The 16,401-nt window shown below is 51.6% G+C and overlaps 1 protein-coding gene across 1 annotated transcript; it reads right to left on the bottom strand.

Annotated features, from left to right (window-relative positions):
• Window positions 1-532: 532 nt before the first annotated feature.
• Window positions 533-16,156, bottom strand: VWA1 (von Willebrand factor A domain containing 1). The gene is made up of 6 exons (XM_027658223.1): window positions 15,561-16,156; window positions 10,160-10,723; window positions 5,426-5,704; window positions 4,612-4,884; window positions 3,294-3,563; window positions 533-2,193 (listed from the first exon to the last, which is right to left on the bottom strand). The coding sequence occupies exons 1-6, from the start codon at window positions 15,631-15,633 to the stop codon at window positions 2,159-2,161; spliced, it is 1,494 nt and encodes a 497-aa protein (XP_027514024.1). The 5' UTR covers window positions 15,634-16,156; the 3' UTR covers window positions 533-2,158.
• Window positions 16,157-16,401: the final 245 nt, after the last annotated feature.

Raw genomic sequence — 16,401 nt, forward strand, 5'->3', positions numbered from 1 at the left:
GAAGTGTAAAAGAAAAGGGGAGTGGAGGGAAACCCATCTCTGTGGTTATCCAGGATAAACAGCAGGATTTGCCTCGGAAATTGGCTCCTACTCCAAATGCTGGGAATGGGAAAGTGTAAAAGGAAAGGGGAGTGGAGGGAAATCCATTTATGTGCTGAATCAGGATTTCCCTGAAAATCAGCTCACAAATACTTACCAGTTCTGCCAAGATCTCAGGGTCATTTACTCTTTGGCTCTTTGCAAAACAATTCTTAGTGGAGCTGAGACTTTATTGATATATTTCTATTTATATATTTCCAGCACATTTTTTGAGGGATGGGGGTGAAGTTTTGTGTAAACCAGACTATGAAGTCATGGGCAGAACACTTACTTTCCAGCCATTTAAAATTAAGATGATTTAACAACTCAGCTTGGTGATCTCAGAGGCCTTTCCCAGCTTTTTATGAGTTTATGAACACCAGCTTTTCAACCCTTGGAACAAAAGCTACACTCCACAGATTTGCCCTTATTGCCATCGAGAACAAAGTAATCATTCAATAGCTCTTGTATTTATATTTAATTGTCTTCAAAAGGGTGTGTTACAATTGGGGGGGTGGGTGACATGTTAATGGATTAATAAACTATGCAGGGAGTTGTGCAAACTTAATTTCTGTCCTACAGCAAGAACAAACAAGATCATCTTATTGCATGAGAGATTCCAGAGGCTTTATCATCCCTTCAGCACGGAGATTAATCAGTCACAAATGCACATTCCAAAGGAGGATACAAATCACAGGAAATCTCCTTATTGAGTTAATAAGTGACTCGCCTCCTTCCATCCCTTCCTCCTGTGCAAGACAGCCTGTGGAAAATCCTCCATAAACCTACAAATCATGAATTCAGCACTCACGAGACAAGGCCAGGGATAAAGTTCCTCTCAGCTCCAAAAAGGAGCTGTTTTGAGAAGTCCAAAGCAGAGCTAAGGGAGGGTTTGTGACACTGGATGGGGCTCTCCAACGAACAGCATGGCTTTAAAAAACGAGTTCCACGTGTAGGACAAATAAGCAATACATTTAAAACAGAGCAAGTGCTACTGAGGGAAGGTGTTCCCACTGATCTGGGTTTTAGCAGAGAAGTATTTACATTTCTTTACAGCCCTAAGCCCCGAATTTTGAGACCAGTTGCTTTGTCACTAAGTATTTAATTTGTGGGTTTTTTCCAGCTCTGCTTTCCAGAGGAGCTTAGTGACAGCAAATTCAAGCCTGGGGCCAAAAGGAAAGAATCAGATTTACTCTTCTCCCCTAAAACCCTGACTTTTAAGTGTAGCTCAAGCTTAGCACTGGGTGGAAGCCCAGGACAAGACACTAAATATGTGCTAGGTGTGTGCAGAGGAATGATAGTGCTGGAGACTTATTGCCTGTAATTAGTCACAGAACAGGCTAATTAATCTCCATAAAGCTGCTCTGACAGCAGGACTCACATCCAATTTGGTGAAATTATTGCAGTGGTGATGATCCAGGCAGGGCTGCACTGCTGTTTGGAGGGGTGCATTTGAAGGAGAAACAAAAATAAGTGCTCTAGATGGTCTTGCTGTCTGGCTTTTCTGGACTCACTGCTGCTCCTTGAGGTCAGCTGAGGGCTCAGAGCTCTGGAGTAACCTACTGGGAAAGCAAATTCCTGTGGTTTTGAGTTTCCTGCTCTCTCAGACTCCAGGTTCAGTGGCTGTTGAGAGCAGGAATGGATTTGGCCACATGGAATCTTTCTGAGAGTGCCCTGAATGAAAGGCCAGGGCAGTGAACAGTCAAGTCTAGAACGTGCTCAGAAGCTGCAAAAATAAAACTGTATTGACATTTAATAAATAGAGAACAGGCAGCAAGCAAGCAAGAGTGAGGGTTCACCACTTTGCCTTCTGTTTGTTATTTGTTGGGCATATTTATATAAAAGAGGGTACGGATTTGGGACCTATTACTCAGGTTGGTTGTTCCACCCAGCCAAGCCAAACCTTTAAGCTTTCAGAGAACTTGGCTGAGGACACCTTTGGGCTCGACCACCAGGACACCTCAGGGGACAGTGCAGGCTGGGAGATGATCTCTGAGCTTCCCCTGACCCCTCCTTTTCGTCCAAGTCTTTGTCCAAGCAGGATCCCTTGTTCTGCTGGGAATCAGTTCACTCCAGTCCATCACGCTCTCTCTCTGTACCCCTGGGCCTCTGTAGCTGGAAGAACACAAGAAATACAAAGTCAGCTTTATCCACCCTTCTCCAAACTTGACTGAGTCAGAGATCTCGCCCCTGTGGTCATTTTTACTCTCCCTCCAGCCTCTTGCTGGGAAAAAGGCCGTGCTTCTGCACAGCCACACAGCTTCTGTTCAGCTCTTACTTCATCCTATCCAGAATCCCTTTTTGTTCTGTGGCAGGAAGTGGCTTCTGGGCAGCAGGAGGAAGAAAGAAGATGTGCTGTGTCTTAGTAACTGGCTTTAATAGTTACCTGGTCCCAGCCACGTTGGAGAGCAAAGGGTATGTTCCAAATTAAACAGTGTTTCCAATGCCCATGCCAGCTTTTAGCAGTATTCCCACCCTTGGCATCCCAAAGTAGTTCCAGGACTGTCTCCACTGTACACTTTTCCTCCTGCCTGCCATGTGCTCCACTAGGAGGAGTCTTGCTCCGAAAAATAGGGGAAAAGAGCCCATCCTTGGTCAGTCTGGTGCTGTGATGAAGCCCCATGACAAGCCAGCTGATGAGCACAGAATATTCCAGCCACGAGGGCTCCTCTGTACTGGTTCTCCAGCACCTCAGGGCTCACAGGAGAAATAGAAACTTTACTCACAGTATCCTGGAATGCCCAAATAAGGAACAATATAATCTTAGAGAAGGCCTAGAGAATTAGATAAGGGATGTAACTCAAACAAACAGCACATAAACTAAGCTCTGTGTACCCAAACAAGATAAAGAACAAACGTTACAGTTTTTGGGGATAAAATACTACGATGCTGTGGCCACTCATGAACTGAGGTCAAGACAAGCAAGAAGACCCAGAAGGACCAAAAAAAGGACTTCCAATAAGGGTGTGATTATGTAAAGCAAATTAATGAATATGTGTTAAGTAAGCAAGACCATCTAATGACTACGTGAACAGTGTGTGTGATAAAAAGTGTAATAAAAAGCCCTGTCCATCTGTCATTTGAGAGGAGCTCTCCTCCCAACGCCCTTTTTAACACCTACAAACTGGTGTTAAGGAATTTGGTTTTGGAGCATCAGGGCCCTTCAGGACCCTGGGCTGAGGGCCCCCGGGATGTGCCTTGCCCCCCCAGCTCACCTGGCTGCATGTGCACCGTGCGGCAGAGCCTTCTGCCGGGCTGGTTCCTGTACACGGGCTTCACACAGACCTTGTTGGTGGTGCCCGAGGCCAGGTCTGTGAGCAGCACGCTGTGCACCCGCGGGGACACGCTGAGCACCGAGGACGGGCCCGTCTGCCGCCGGCACCGCACCTTGTAACCCAGGACCTGCCCGTCAGCAGAGTCCCAGGAGGCTTTCAGGGTGTTGGGGCCCATGTCCTCGAAGCGGAGGTGCCTCACTTTGGAGCCCTCTGGAGAAAGAAGATCCGTGTCACTGCTGTGGGACATTTGTGTGGAGAGGTCCTTCCTGCCTCCCTCCCTATTCTCCCCTGAGGAGGGGCTGCCAGCCAGCCTGGGCTTTGTTTTCTGTTGTTCACTGTTTTTTAACAGTAGCAAGAGATGAAGGATAAGATAGCAGTGACAATTAAACCAGTCAGTCTGGGCCATTCCACAGTTGGAAAGTTCTAATTTCTGCCTGCCAAGGATCCTGTCTGTCCCTGCTCTCCCAGGGGCCAGAAGCAGGAGGGGTGGGGATTGAGGGCTGCCTCCTCCAGGTAGGGAGGAGTGGACATATGTGGCTTTAGAAAGGTTAACTCAGGTGATGTTGCCAATGTCTGGAATTTTCCTTAAAGCATCCAATCCCTGGATTCACGTGGGAATCTCACCTTCCATTAAAATCCCAGACTAATAGCTTTTAGACCCAGTAGATGCACAGACCCAACATAACTCTACATCTCCACACTGGAGGAGCTCAGTCTAATTAGTCCTTAACTTTGTCCAGCACAAAGTACTTTTGTTTGCACAATTAGGCACTGACTGTGACTTCCCACACCCTCAGCTCTGTCACTCCCTGAGCTCCTCACTCTTGAGCCCTGATAAGAGCTGGACTTTGCTTCCTGCAACACCTTTACAGGTATTTCTTCAAAGGAGAAGCTTCTGCCGGTTAAACTTCTACTCCTTGAATGCTAAATCACAATGAACAGACACTCAGGAGACAGGAGAGAAAGGCAGTTTTCTTTCTCTTTTAGAGAGATCCATGTCCATTCTGCTTGTGCTGAACCAGCAGCATCAGCACCCCCTGTAACATCTATTGTACTCTGTGTGTCTGATTCTCTTCAGTCCTCACGCATCTGCTGCATCCTGATGGCACATCATCAGAAGCTGCAGCTTTCCCCTTGCCATCTCACCCCAGTAACTGGATTCAGAGCTCTCTGGCCTCACCTAGAGGCAGGTGGGAAAGACACAGGGACGCTCCAGAGACTCCTTGTGCTGCCTCCTTGTTCCCTGCTGCTCACTCACCTTCCTGGGTGCACGCCTTGGCTGACAGGGATTTCTCCTTCCCCGACCTGTAGATTGCAGTCACTGTCACCAGGTAGGTGGTGTTGGGTGCCAGATTCTCCACCACGGTGCTGTTGTGCCTCCCATCCACCTCCAGAACCTTCACTGAGTTCCCTGGGAGGGGTCCATACAGGACCTGGTAGCCCATCACACTGTCCAGTGTGGGAGCCCAGCTCACGTGGAAGCTGCGTGGCCCAGACTCTGAGATGAGAACCTGAGCTGGGCTTATTTCCTCTGGAAGAAGTGAAAAGAGATGTGAGTGAGGATGTAATTCAAGGCATAGGGATGCTGTCAGAGGAGCATAATTGACCTGCACCGTACTTGGCTTTCAGGAGGTGGAAGAAAATCAGCCCAGCAAGTGGATGTTGATAGTCATCCATGTCAGCACACTCAGTCTGAAGAGACTGGTTTCTCTGCCTGTGCTGCATAGACTGGCCAGAATTACACAGCCAGAACTGTTCTTGCTCACAAAAAAGTAATATCAGACACAAGTTCATCTTGGCTTTGCTTAGGTTTTCAGTGTGCCACCTTTTTGCACGCTGCCATCCAGCACAAATCTAAGTTACTCTCTGGCCCAAATGACTGGTCTGCACAGAGGGAGTGGTTCCTGCTCTGAGCCCTCATCCTCTCCTTCCCTCTTACACAGAGAGTTCCCATCAGTCACATACACCTGCTTCCAGCACCCTCCTCTCCCCCAGCTGCTCCTCCAGCCTCCAGGTAGGAGAGAGGGAGCTCCCTGTCCCCAGAGCAGCTGCTCCAGCCTCGCACATTTTACCTGCCAGTGTGGTAACCCTCGTTGTCTGGGGAGGGAAGTAGTGGACGTTGGACTCAGGAATGAGAGCCACCTCATAAGTGGTTTCTGGTGCAAGGTTGCTCAGCACGAGGCTGGTGTGAGCCCCAGACACCTGCTTTGTCCTCTTCCTTGCTAGATCATCTGTTGGGGCATATTCCAGGGTGTAGTAGCCAGTTTCTTGGGAGAGGAGCTTGGGCCACATCAGACGGAAGCTGCTTGAGGTGACATCGACTGCGTGGAGCCGATTGGCTTGGAGAACATCTGCAAGGGAAACGGGGGCAGGAATCAATACACAGAACATGGAACATCTGAAATCCCAGCCCTCCTGGGTGGGAGATGCAGCTGGCAGCAGCACTGGCTGATCCCTGAAGTCACCAAGGTGTGGCCCATCCTGAGCTCCCTGTGGAAACCACCTCCCAGCGAAGCCAAACCACTGAATTCTGTCCTGTGTGTGAAGCAGCCCAGAGTGTGAAGAACTACATTTCTCCCTGCTCTCTGCCAGTGCCCAGTGGCCAGGAAGCAAGGAGCAGGAATTGGGGACTGCCCAGCATTGCTGAGCCAGCTGAATTCACCCCAGCTGAGGTCACTGCCCACGGGGTTTCACAGAGCTCTGTTGTTCGGTGACATTCAACATTCAGAGCCCTCTTGTGCCGTCTCACCTCTCCCTGCCCCTGCACAGAGGCTTCTCTTCAAGGCTCACGCTACCTTTGAGTCTCAGACCCCAAATGCCAGGCACAAATACCTCTTCTGATGCTCACAGCTCCCCCAGCTTCCTCTGCTTCTTGACCCTTCCCACATGTGTGGCCTCCCAAGCCCATCTTGGGCAGAACTCCACTGTTCTCTGGTCTTCCAGAGGGGCAGAAACACACAGGACTTTGTTTCTCCAGGAGAGTGACATATGAAAACACAAAGATGCTCTTCTGTTTCTAAAGAATTTTTAGAAGCACCCTGAGCCTTGAAGAAGTGCATTTGCTCTGCACAGTGTCACTCCTGGAACGTTATGACAGAACCCTCCAGCTCATGCCTAAATCCTTCACTGAGTCCTGTGGGTAGTTCTGTCTGGCTCCCCATTGCACAGAGGAAAAAAGAGGCACAAAAGTCTGCCCAGACCTGCAAAATGGGGTCACTTTGCACTCCCAGACTTGTCCTTTAACAGGGAGAGGATCAGCTTCTCCTCCTCCGAGCTGCTCCGAGTCCCTGCCAACTCCCCTGTATACCAAGTAAAACAGCCTCAGTTTTTCCTCTGAGCTGTTCTTTGGCTCTCCCAGGCAGGCAGGAACATTTCCCTGCCTGCTCCGTGCCCTGCCCTCCCATCCACATGCTGCCAGCCAGCAGCACTCCACCCGCTTGGAGCGTGGAGAGGCCGGGAGAAGGATCAGAGGTCCTGGGATGCTGCACCCTTCTGTGAGCCCCACAAGACACCAGTGGCCAAGCCACGAAGGAACAGGGAGCAGAGGAAAGGCCTCAGTGCCAAAAGTCCTGCCAAAATCTCAGGGAATGGAAATAAGTGAGCCTGGAGGCTCAGGGACACTGTGAATAAATCGGGCACATCAAAGAGACAGGGTACAGGAAGCCCACGGCAAACAGCTCTGCCCACCCTTGCCAGATCACAGATTCCTTAAGCATATAAAGAGGGCAATAATCCCCAGAAAATAGATGTCCATGGCGTGCTTCCCAGCACCACCTTGTTCCCAGAGGGAAGCAGCAAGTTAATCTCCTGTATTAGACCCAGGCAGGATCCAGCAACACTCAGAGACAGCTCATGACACACTTTTCCTTCCACCTCCTGCCTCTTACTGACTTCGAAGCACTATTTTGCAGCCACAAGTTTGTTGGCATCTTGTGAACTCTGGTAAGGTCAGGATCAGACTTGCAGGAATGCTGCTGCTTTCCTGAGGGGCAGCAGGTGAACCTTTCCAGCCCTGGGTACGTGGTCCCCTCTCTGCTGCAGGGATTTGGGACAAACCACTTCTGGTTTTAGTTCTCTGGTTTGATATGGATGGGGGAGGATTCTGGTTCTGGGAGGGAGGGAATACACTCTTCCATTACCAGGGTGGACATTCAAGGTCTGAGATCCCTCCCTCTGGTCACCTGCTTATATTCAATTCCAGGTGAAAATCAGAGGACTTAGAGTGAAGCCTTCACTGCACCAGAAGTTATCCAGGACTTCATTTCAGATCAGAAATGTGTTACCCTGATCTGAGTACCCATGGGAAGTGGCTGATGCTTTGTGCCTGCTGGGCACGTGGGCTCCTGCAAAACTTGGCTCAGAAGGTGGAGCCTGAGGATGGAACAAGTCAGCAGCTGTCAGTTCAAGTGTCTGAGAGGAGAGCAAGTGGGTGCAAGCACAGAACCTGGTGTCACCTCAGAGGAATGCCCTGGTTTCACAAGGTTGGTCCTTCCCCAGGAGAGCACCAAATGCCATCTGTTGGGTACATACTGACATATAAGATGCAGTGGAAAGAGCCTGTGCTCCTTCCCAGCCTGAGTCCCTCTCCTTCCCACTTGGAAGGAGCCAGCTGTGCCATAGCCAGGCTGGCTGGCAGCTGCCTTCTGCAGACTTGTTGTGTCGGGACCATGTGCCAAGGAAAAAGAGAGGGTGTGAACACACACACACATCCATCCACAGTCCCTGCTGTCTTGCACCCCTTCCACGTAGCAGCATTACTGGCACTATTTCGGGTCCACCATGTCTCTCTCTGTGGAGACTGAGCTGTTCCACAGAGGGTTCTCAGCCCACCTGAGGCAGCAGCAGCTTGGCAGGGACCCTTGTGGTGGGTTGTCTGTGGAGCAGGCACAGAACACCCCGTTCCTGGAAAGGAGATGGAAGGAGGAGAGCAACTCTTGACAAAGCCTGTTTGTGCCTCTACAAAAGGCTTCACTGTTTTTTAACAGTAGCAAGAGATGAAGGATAAGATAGCAGTGACAATTAAACCAGTCTGGGCCATTCCACAGTTGGAAAGTTCTAATTTCTGCCTGCCAAGGACCCTGTCTGTCCCTGCTCTCTCAGGGGCCAGAAGCAGGAGGGGTGGGGATTGAGAGCTGCCTCCTCCAGGTAGGGAGGAGTGGACATATGTGGCTTTAGAAAGGTTAACTCAGGTGATGTTGCCAATGTCTGGAATTTTCCTTAAAGCACCAACCCCTGGATTCACGTGGGAATCTCACCTTCCATTAAAATCCCAGACTACCAGCTTTTAGACCTGGTAGATGCACAGAATGCTGCCCTCAGGCACAGCAGAGTAGTTATTACCCTTGCAGACCTATGATCTTCAAGATAATCTTGTGCTGCAGGAGATTTCTCATTTTGGGATGCTGTTTTATACCATCTGGATCCAGGATGCTCTAGAAACTAAATAACCACTGAAACAAAATATCTGGGGGTCTGTGTGGTGGCTGGTACAGGAGATGGGCTGTTGGCACTGCCCCATGCACAGGAGAGAAGTGGGTGTTTGGGGGAGAACACACAGTCCCTGTGTGTGGTTTGTTAAATGGTCACAGCTGGAAACAGGAAGGAATTGCTACACAGGGAAGATTCTGTGGAAAGGGTTACTGGGACACTAAACCCAGCTCCAACCAACTCACAGAGCAAAAGGCAAATAAGGAATTAAATCAGGATTTCCAATGGAGAGAGAACCTGCAGAAAATCCATGGAAAGTCTGCAAAGTCATAGTAACTCCCTCAGCATTCCAAACAAATCCAGAGGTACCTGGGAGGCTGCTTTGCAGTCAGGGCAGTCCCACAGTGATGGGCTGTGGAGAGAACACCCCATGGGCAGTGCAGAATGCAGGTCAGCAGGGGATACTGCCCTTGGCTTCCCAATGCCTGTCCTCTGGCCCAGAGTATGGCTTTGGATCTCCTCAGACCCCCTCCTGGATGCTTTAAAAACCTGGACTGATGAAAAATCTGACCTGCTGCCTGTTCCCTCTCACAGCAACCACCACAACCCCAGAGAAACACTTTTGTGTCCTCCACCTCTGTCAGCTGGCACAGAGCCAGACAGACACACGTTTTAGAGGAAAAAAAAATCACCCTGAATATGAAAATCAAGTTCAAGGGGCTCAGACACCTCGCTCCCACAGTCTGCAGCCTCCTGCTGAGGTTGAATCGTTTGGGAAGCCTTTGGTTAACAGCCTGTGCAGGTGGGGGCATTTTCCTGCTCTGCTGGGATTGTACAGATGCCTGACCTGCATGACTCACTTCAAAGGCTTCTGGGGTTTTTAAGGAATCCAGAGAATACCCTGCCTGAGCCTCCTTCCTTCATTACCAGCTAAACAACTCCTTACAAACACAAGCTCATCTCACTAACACATCTCCAAGAGGGAATTTGTCCCACTCAGTCACGGAACATTCCGAGGGGAGTAGAGAAGTTTGTCCCAGACCTCCCAAAAGCTCTGGTTTATGTTTGGACCTGTAGCACTGTGGATAGTTTGCAAGGGCCAGGAGGACCACTGGTTTGGGGGATTCTCCCACTGCCTGCCCTGCAGAGCCAGGCATTAACTCATCTTCATTAACACTTAAATAAATTAGTGGTGGGCTTATCTGGGCAACCAGCAGAGAGAGATTGTGCTGCTGCCCCCCCCCCCCCCCCCCCCCCCCCCCCCCGTGTTTTGAAAGATTCCCTCTGGGCTGTTTTGCACTGTCATGTGGTTTTTTCATCTGAACTCATCCTCAGCCCCGTTCCAAACTCCCAGTGACCACAACCCTGCACCAGCCTACCTCGGATCCCATCCTGCAGCTCCTTGGTGATGATGGGCAGGTCATCCACGTCCACAAAGTGCAGGTGTTTGTCTGGGGGCTGGCTGGCAGCAGCAGAGAGCTCCAGGTAGTTGCCCCGGCCCGTGCTGACGATGAACACCGTCACCCCCATGTCCTTCAGCAGCTGCATGGGCTCTGAGATGTCATCAGTGGAGAAACCATCTGTCACCCAAACCAGCACCTTGGGCACGTCTGGCCGGGCTCCAGCCTCGCCACTGAAGAGCTTTTCCTTGGCGAAGGACAGAGCTTTGCCCGTGTTGGTGTCTCCCATGAGCTGCCGCGTGTCCCGGATCGCCTGCCGCAGGCTCCCGCCGGACGGGTGCCGGTCAAACGGGAACTCCATGGTGGGAGTGGTGCTGATGTGGATGATGCTGGTCTGGACATCTCTGGGGCCGAAGGTGAAAGGTTGCAAAAGGTCCCACATGAATTCCTTGACCCTGGAGAACTCATAGTGGGAGACGCTGGCAGAGCTGTCCAGCAGGAAGAGGAGGTCCCCCTCCGTGTTGGAAATAGGCGGCCGCGGACCTGGAAGGGAAAGGGAGAGGGAAGAGTGTTAGAGGAGGGATGTGAATCCAAAACCTGCCAGGAAAGCTTGGTTGTTCTGTGCCAAATCTGAGAATTCAGTGAGAGGTGTTTGCTGAGATGGCAGAGTTCCCCCAGACCTCCTGGAACGAAAGGAGAAATCAGGCGGAGCCGTCAGAAATGGAGAAGGTTAAAGTTACTTGGAGGTGACTTTATAAGAGGCTGTGGTGACAGGACAAGGGGGATTCAAACTGACAGAAGATAGGTTTAGATTGGATATTAGGAAGAAATCCTTCCCTGGGAGGGTGGAAAGGCCCTGGCACAGGTTGCCCAGAGAAGCTGTGGCTGCCCCATCCCTGGGAGTGTCCAAGGCCAGGCTGGACAGGGCTTGGAGCAATCTGGGCTACTGGAAGGTGTCCCTGCCTGTGGCAGGGGGTGGAAATGGATGATCTTTAAGGTCCCTTCCAACCCAAACCATCCTGTGATTCTTTGATTCTCTGACTAATCTAGAGAGGCCAGGAGGAGGCAGGAGACCTGCCATCCACCTGGATCACAGCCAATTCCATGTGATCAGCACAGCTCAGCCCCGTGCCACAGACACACCCTCCAGTGACCTGGCACTGAGAGCTGAGCAGAAAATGAAAGTGAAGTCCAGTGAGCTTTCCTGTGTGCCTGCAGCAACTGCCATTTCATCACCACATCACGCAGTGGAGCTGAACTGTGACCCACAGGTCCCTGCCACTGGTTCCTGGAACTCTTACTGGCATTCCAGCAGGGCTTTGTTTAGGGCTTCTGGCTGCACGAGCAAGGCAAGCACACGTAGCCATGGTTCTCTGCTTTTTTGAGGGGGAAGTTTAGGCTGGATACCAGGAAAAGGTTCTTCCCCCAGAGGGTGGTTGGCACTGACCAGGCTCCCCAGGGCAGTGGGCACAGCCCCAAGGCTGCCAGAGCTCCAGGAGCATTTGGACAACGCTCTGAGGGACAGGGTGGGATTGTTGAGGTGTCTGTGCAGGGCCAGGAGTTGGACTGGATGATCCTGATGGGTCCCTTCCAACTCAGCGTATTCTATTATTTTCTCTCTGCTGGCAGAAGTACAAGCCACTGACTTGGCTGGCAGGACACAGGGAGAGATCTTGGAACACGGCTGCCACCTCCCTGGGGACATCGCGGTTCCTCTCTGGTTTGAGGAGTGTCACTCACTTCCCAAATGTTGCAACCAACAGCTGTAAAAGCTCCTGGCCCTGGCAGGGCGGGGGGCAGTGGCCAGAGGACACTGCTCACAAGCAGTAAACAACAGGGTCACATGCACAAACCCTGAGAGGGGAATCTGGAGTTCACCTCGAGGGAGCAGACACAAGCAGAAATCCCAATGCTGCCAGAACTACCTGCACAGGGAACACCCCTGGGAAAACCAGCGTGGAACACCCCATTCAAAGAGAAGGACATCTAAGGAGAGTCACAGCCATGCCCTCTGGTCTGTACCCTGCAGGTCTGAGGCACCCAGAGAGCTGGGCAGAACACTGGCCATCCTTTAAGCATAGCTGGGAATAGCTGTGTTAATTAGGAACAGCTACAGCCTGACATCACAAGGTTCTGCCTGCAGGGGAGAAAGCACTGATTAACAACAACTGATTAACAACTGGTTAACAAAACCAACAGCTAAACCCAGTGGTGGGCAGGGTGTATTTTGGAGCTGAAGGGACTGTCTGTGGGTGGAGCAGAAGCCTCATCCTTCGTGCAGACAAACGCCATCTACCTAACACTCAGCTCTGCATGAGATGCAAACAAATCGCTCCCGTTCAGATTTTGGCAGCGGAAAGAACCAGTAAAAAAAAAAAAGAAAAAAAAAGAGACAAAGGCTCTCGCTACACCGGGAGAGTGGCAACGCTTCCAAAGCCACTGGGCACCCCCTCGTCCTTCCCCTCATCCTTCCTCCTGCTCCTTGTCCCACATCCAACCCAAACATGCCATCCGTGCCAGAGGTGGGGCTGTGGAGGTTGGTTGCCACTAAATCCCTGCCTTACGCAAGCGGCTGCTGTTTTCGGGCAGTTCCCTCGCTCCAGACGGAGGGATGATTGGCTGTTTGGCAGCGTGCCAAGTGAGGATCTCTCACTTCCAGCGGGATTTGGAGGGAAGAGGCATCCATGAGCGCTTCCCTGTCAGGTCTTCGCTTGGAATAACTCTGCTCACCTCTTATCACTGCGGTCCCTGCGCTCTGCTTGACTCCAGGGAACGACAGGGAGCACAGGGCAGGGTCCTCTTGTCACTGCCTGGTCAATAAACTCAGATCAGCCACGCAGAGGAGTGTTTGGAAGGGACTGATAGGGGAAGCAACACGTCACTATGGAGACACGGTGCTGCCTGTTGGCTTTTCCAGGAGAAAAACAGCTGGCCAGACTTCCCTGTGATGCTGACAGGAGACATCCGCTTCCAGAGCTCCCTCTGCTCTCAGCTGGGACCTGAACACATGCCACACGCCTGATTTACGTGGGGCTTGGAGCTCGTGGAGCATAATTACAGCCAGAAAAGATCATGTCCTGTCTTGGTTAACTGTGCTTGACATTCCACATTTGTCTTCTCATCTCGTTGTTTGGCCACACGAGGGAAAAAAAAAGTTCTCCTGTGAGTGGAGGCAGGTTTGGAGGCTGAGGAACACGGACTCTGCTTCCCTGTGGCCCCTTTGGATCACAGTGAGAGGCAGGAGGGGAAAGGTACCACCTCTCCCAGACAGAGAGGTGTCCCACCGAGCCACCCAGGAGGGGTTTTACACTTCAAACCACGTCAGAGGGGGCTGTGCCAGGGCAGAGGGGTTGATCACACACTTGATTGAGGAGCTGAGCCCCACCAAGCACAATAAAGTTGTGTGACTAAAAGCCCAAACTGCCTGTGCAGGTTCCAGCTCGTCTGTGCCACGGATTTCAGGCTGAGGGTTGAGAAACGGCCCTTCAGACAAATCCCAACAGCAGGAAGGAAGCTGTGCTGCCATCTCTTAGGATCTTTTTGGGAGTTTCATTATCTCTGCTCTTTTATTTGGAGCCCCAAGAGTTCTGTATTTGTGGAATTACAGCAGGTGCTGAGCTGTGCTTCAGAGATCAGTAAGGGCTTCCTACAGAGTGGGTATGGATGGGCCGAGTTTTTATTTTTCACTCACTGCCCCCACAGCGATGGCAACATCCCCATCATTTTCAGCTGATGCTCATCCAGAGTAACCCAGTAATGACGATCTGATTTCATTTATCAAAGTTCAGACTATCAAATGGTCACACTTTACACTGATGCAACAGAGATCTGAATCTGGACCCAAAGAGGAAAGTGGTGGAACCGTGTGACGCTCTGCCTTGACTCTGTGCCTTGCTGCATGAAATCAATACCCACTGCCCTGAACAATCTAATCATTCCTGAGCGTGTGGAAGCACCACTGGCCGTCCAGCAGCTTCTTCCCTTTGCCCACTGCAGCTGGAATGAAGCCACAATCCTTCACCTTCGGTCAAGTCCCAAGGGAACAGGGTTATGGACACGCATCCTGACCTCTCAAACAGCCCCTCTCGGTGTGGGATCACGGCACAGCATCCCAACACCTCTGGACAAGCACCATCCCATTCCCAGGAGCCCTCCCAGGCCAGCTGTTTGCTCGGGGCTGCCTTAGGGAGCACCCAGAGGAGCTGAGGAGGCTCCACATCAAAAAGCTGCTGGATGGGCATCTCCCCCCCCAGCAGGTTCATTCCCCTGCGGGTGCCCAGCAGTGTGCAGCCAAAGGCAGCCCAGCAGTAACACAGCACACACCTCTGCCTCTGGAGAGAGGCACAATCCTTCTGGAATGCCGTGGCTTGCTCTGTCACATGCCCTGAAGGTCTGAGCATTGTTTTTAGCCCTGGGAAGCTGCCACATACACTCCCAGGGCAGCAGAGTGGCAGGAAAATAGGAATAACGGCTGCCTGCGTGGACTTTGAGCGCTGTGGCAACGCCAGAAGCAGCAGCACCATTCCTGAACCAGCCTGGGACACTGAGGGACAGAATCCAGCACCCTGCAAGGAGATCTGAGCTACAGGCACAGCCTGCCCTGGGTACCAGAAACAGAATCAGACCCCAGCAGTCTGAGCTGCTCTCTGAGTCCAAGGACCTCCTGTCCACACACACATGAGGTTCACGCTCCCACTGGATTGCACTTCCCAGGTGCAGTGAAAACCAAACACAACCAGCACTAGCCCAGCAGCCACAGAACCTTTTCTACTTGTGAGGAAAAAGGCAGTTCAAAAATGAATTGCACCAGCTCAGCCACCACGGTGTGGGATGAGTCTCTGCCCAGCACCACAGTGCAGGGACCAGGAATGAGACATTCACCTCCTCCACATCCCTTTTCCCACTGTCAGTTCTGCAGGACTGACCCACAGTCGTTTTCCACGAACAGTATCCAAGAGAAAGCATTTTAAAGAGAAACTGTAATAATTGAATTACAGAGATTAGCAAGAGGAGAAGACAAGGATAGTGTTAATCACTGGTTTCACTTCTCTTAATGCATGTGCTCCAGTGCAGAGGTAACAGTGAGGAGCAAGGATTTTTTCCATATGATTACACTAAACTCTGCAAGTTTTTGAAATAGTTTCCTTTTCCCTACTGGAAACAAACAGGACATTTCCAATAGGCGATTTTAGACAGGTTTGTTTGTTTGTTTGTTCTGTCCTTGCGCCAGCAAAGGAACACACGAGTATAACTATACACCTAAAGCATCAATACAACCTCAGCTTTTATTCTGAAAAGGTTTCGGGAGAAGCTCTGAGGAGCAGAAGGTATTAAATGGGGGAAAGCACCACGGGAATGCCTCGCCTTTCCAGGCACTCACCTCGCTCAGGTGTGTCCTGTCCCGCAGCAAACCGCAGCCACAGACCGAGAGAAAGCACTGCCTTGGCCAACATAGCAAAGCCTGGTCCTGGGCAAACTACCTTAAGTCCAACAGCTGGGCTCTGTGAAGGCAGATGAAAAGCTTAAGATCAGTCATAGTACGCCAGATCCCGAGGTGCCACTTCCACGCTGCTCATGCCTTGGGATCCGGCTGCTCCTCCCCGTGTGTTTCGCTGGGCTGTGGTGTAAGCTCTGGCTCCTGGAGGCAATTTTCCTTCCTTCCCCCCCCCCCCCCCCCCCCCCCCCCTTTAGAGTCATAAATCCATCTTGACAGGAATAGCTGGAGGAGAGGCAGACACGGCACCCCTGCTGCTCTTCCTCTCCCCGAGTTAAGCTTTGCCCCAGGAGCGGGGGATTCGGTTGCAGCCTGAGCGCAGCTGGGCTGGTTCGAAAAATATATCCCCGCAGATAAAAACTTTGGCCCTGCGAGACACTGGCAGCGGGCCAGCTGCCAGGAGGGGGAAAAAAGGAGGGAAAAGCTCAGAGAAATCCAAAGCGCTCTGCTCTGGAATGAGCTGGAAGAAGGAGAAACACGTATATAAAGGAAAGAAAAAAGTAGAAAGGCTGGGGAGCTGCCCTGCCCTGGGAATATTGGCTAATCTTCGGGGAGGAGGCACAGAGCATTCCGCAGGTCCTAGTGCTGCCCAGCGTGTCCCTGCCCTGCCTGGGGGGCTCCCGGGGGGACACACGGACCTGCTGTGCCCTGGGGAAGGGCTGGTGCAGTCACAGAGCCTGCAGGAAGGAGCTGCTGCCGGGGTGGGAGAGGGGATGGAGCGATCCTG

The sequence above is a fragment of the Corapipo altera genome, unplaced genomic scaffold (genome assembly GCF_003945725.1).
Source record: "Corapipo altera isolate COAL_440 unplaced genomic scaffold, ASM394572v1 301, whole genome shotgun sequence".
NCBI lineage: Eukaryota > Metazoa > Chordata > Aves > Passeriformes > Pipridae > Corapipo > Corapipo altera.

Excerpts from the sequence above, each read along its gene's own strand:
- VWA1 (XM_027658223.1), bottom strand. The coding sequence starts at position 15,633 with ATGTTGGCCAAGGCAGTGCTTTCTCTCGGTCTGTGGCTGCGGTTTGCT. Across the intron at positions 5,705-10,159 it reads GCTGCAGGATGGGATCCGAG|ATGTTCTCCAAGCCAATCGG; the intron begins GTAGGCTGGTGC and ends TTTCCCTTGCAG. Across the intron at positions 4,885-5,425 it reads GAGGGTTACCACACTGGCAG|AGGAAATAAGCCCAGCTCAG; the intron begins GTAAAATGTGCG and ends CACTTCTTCCAG.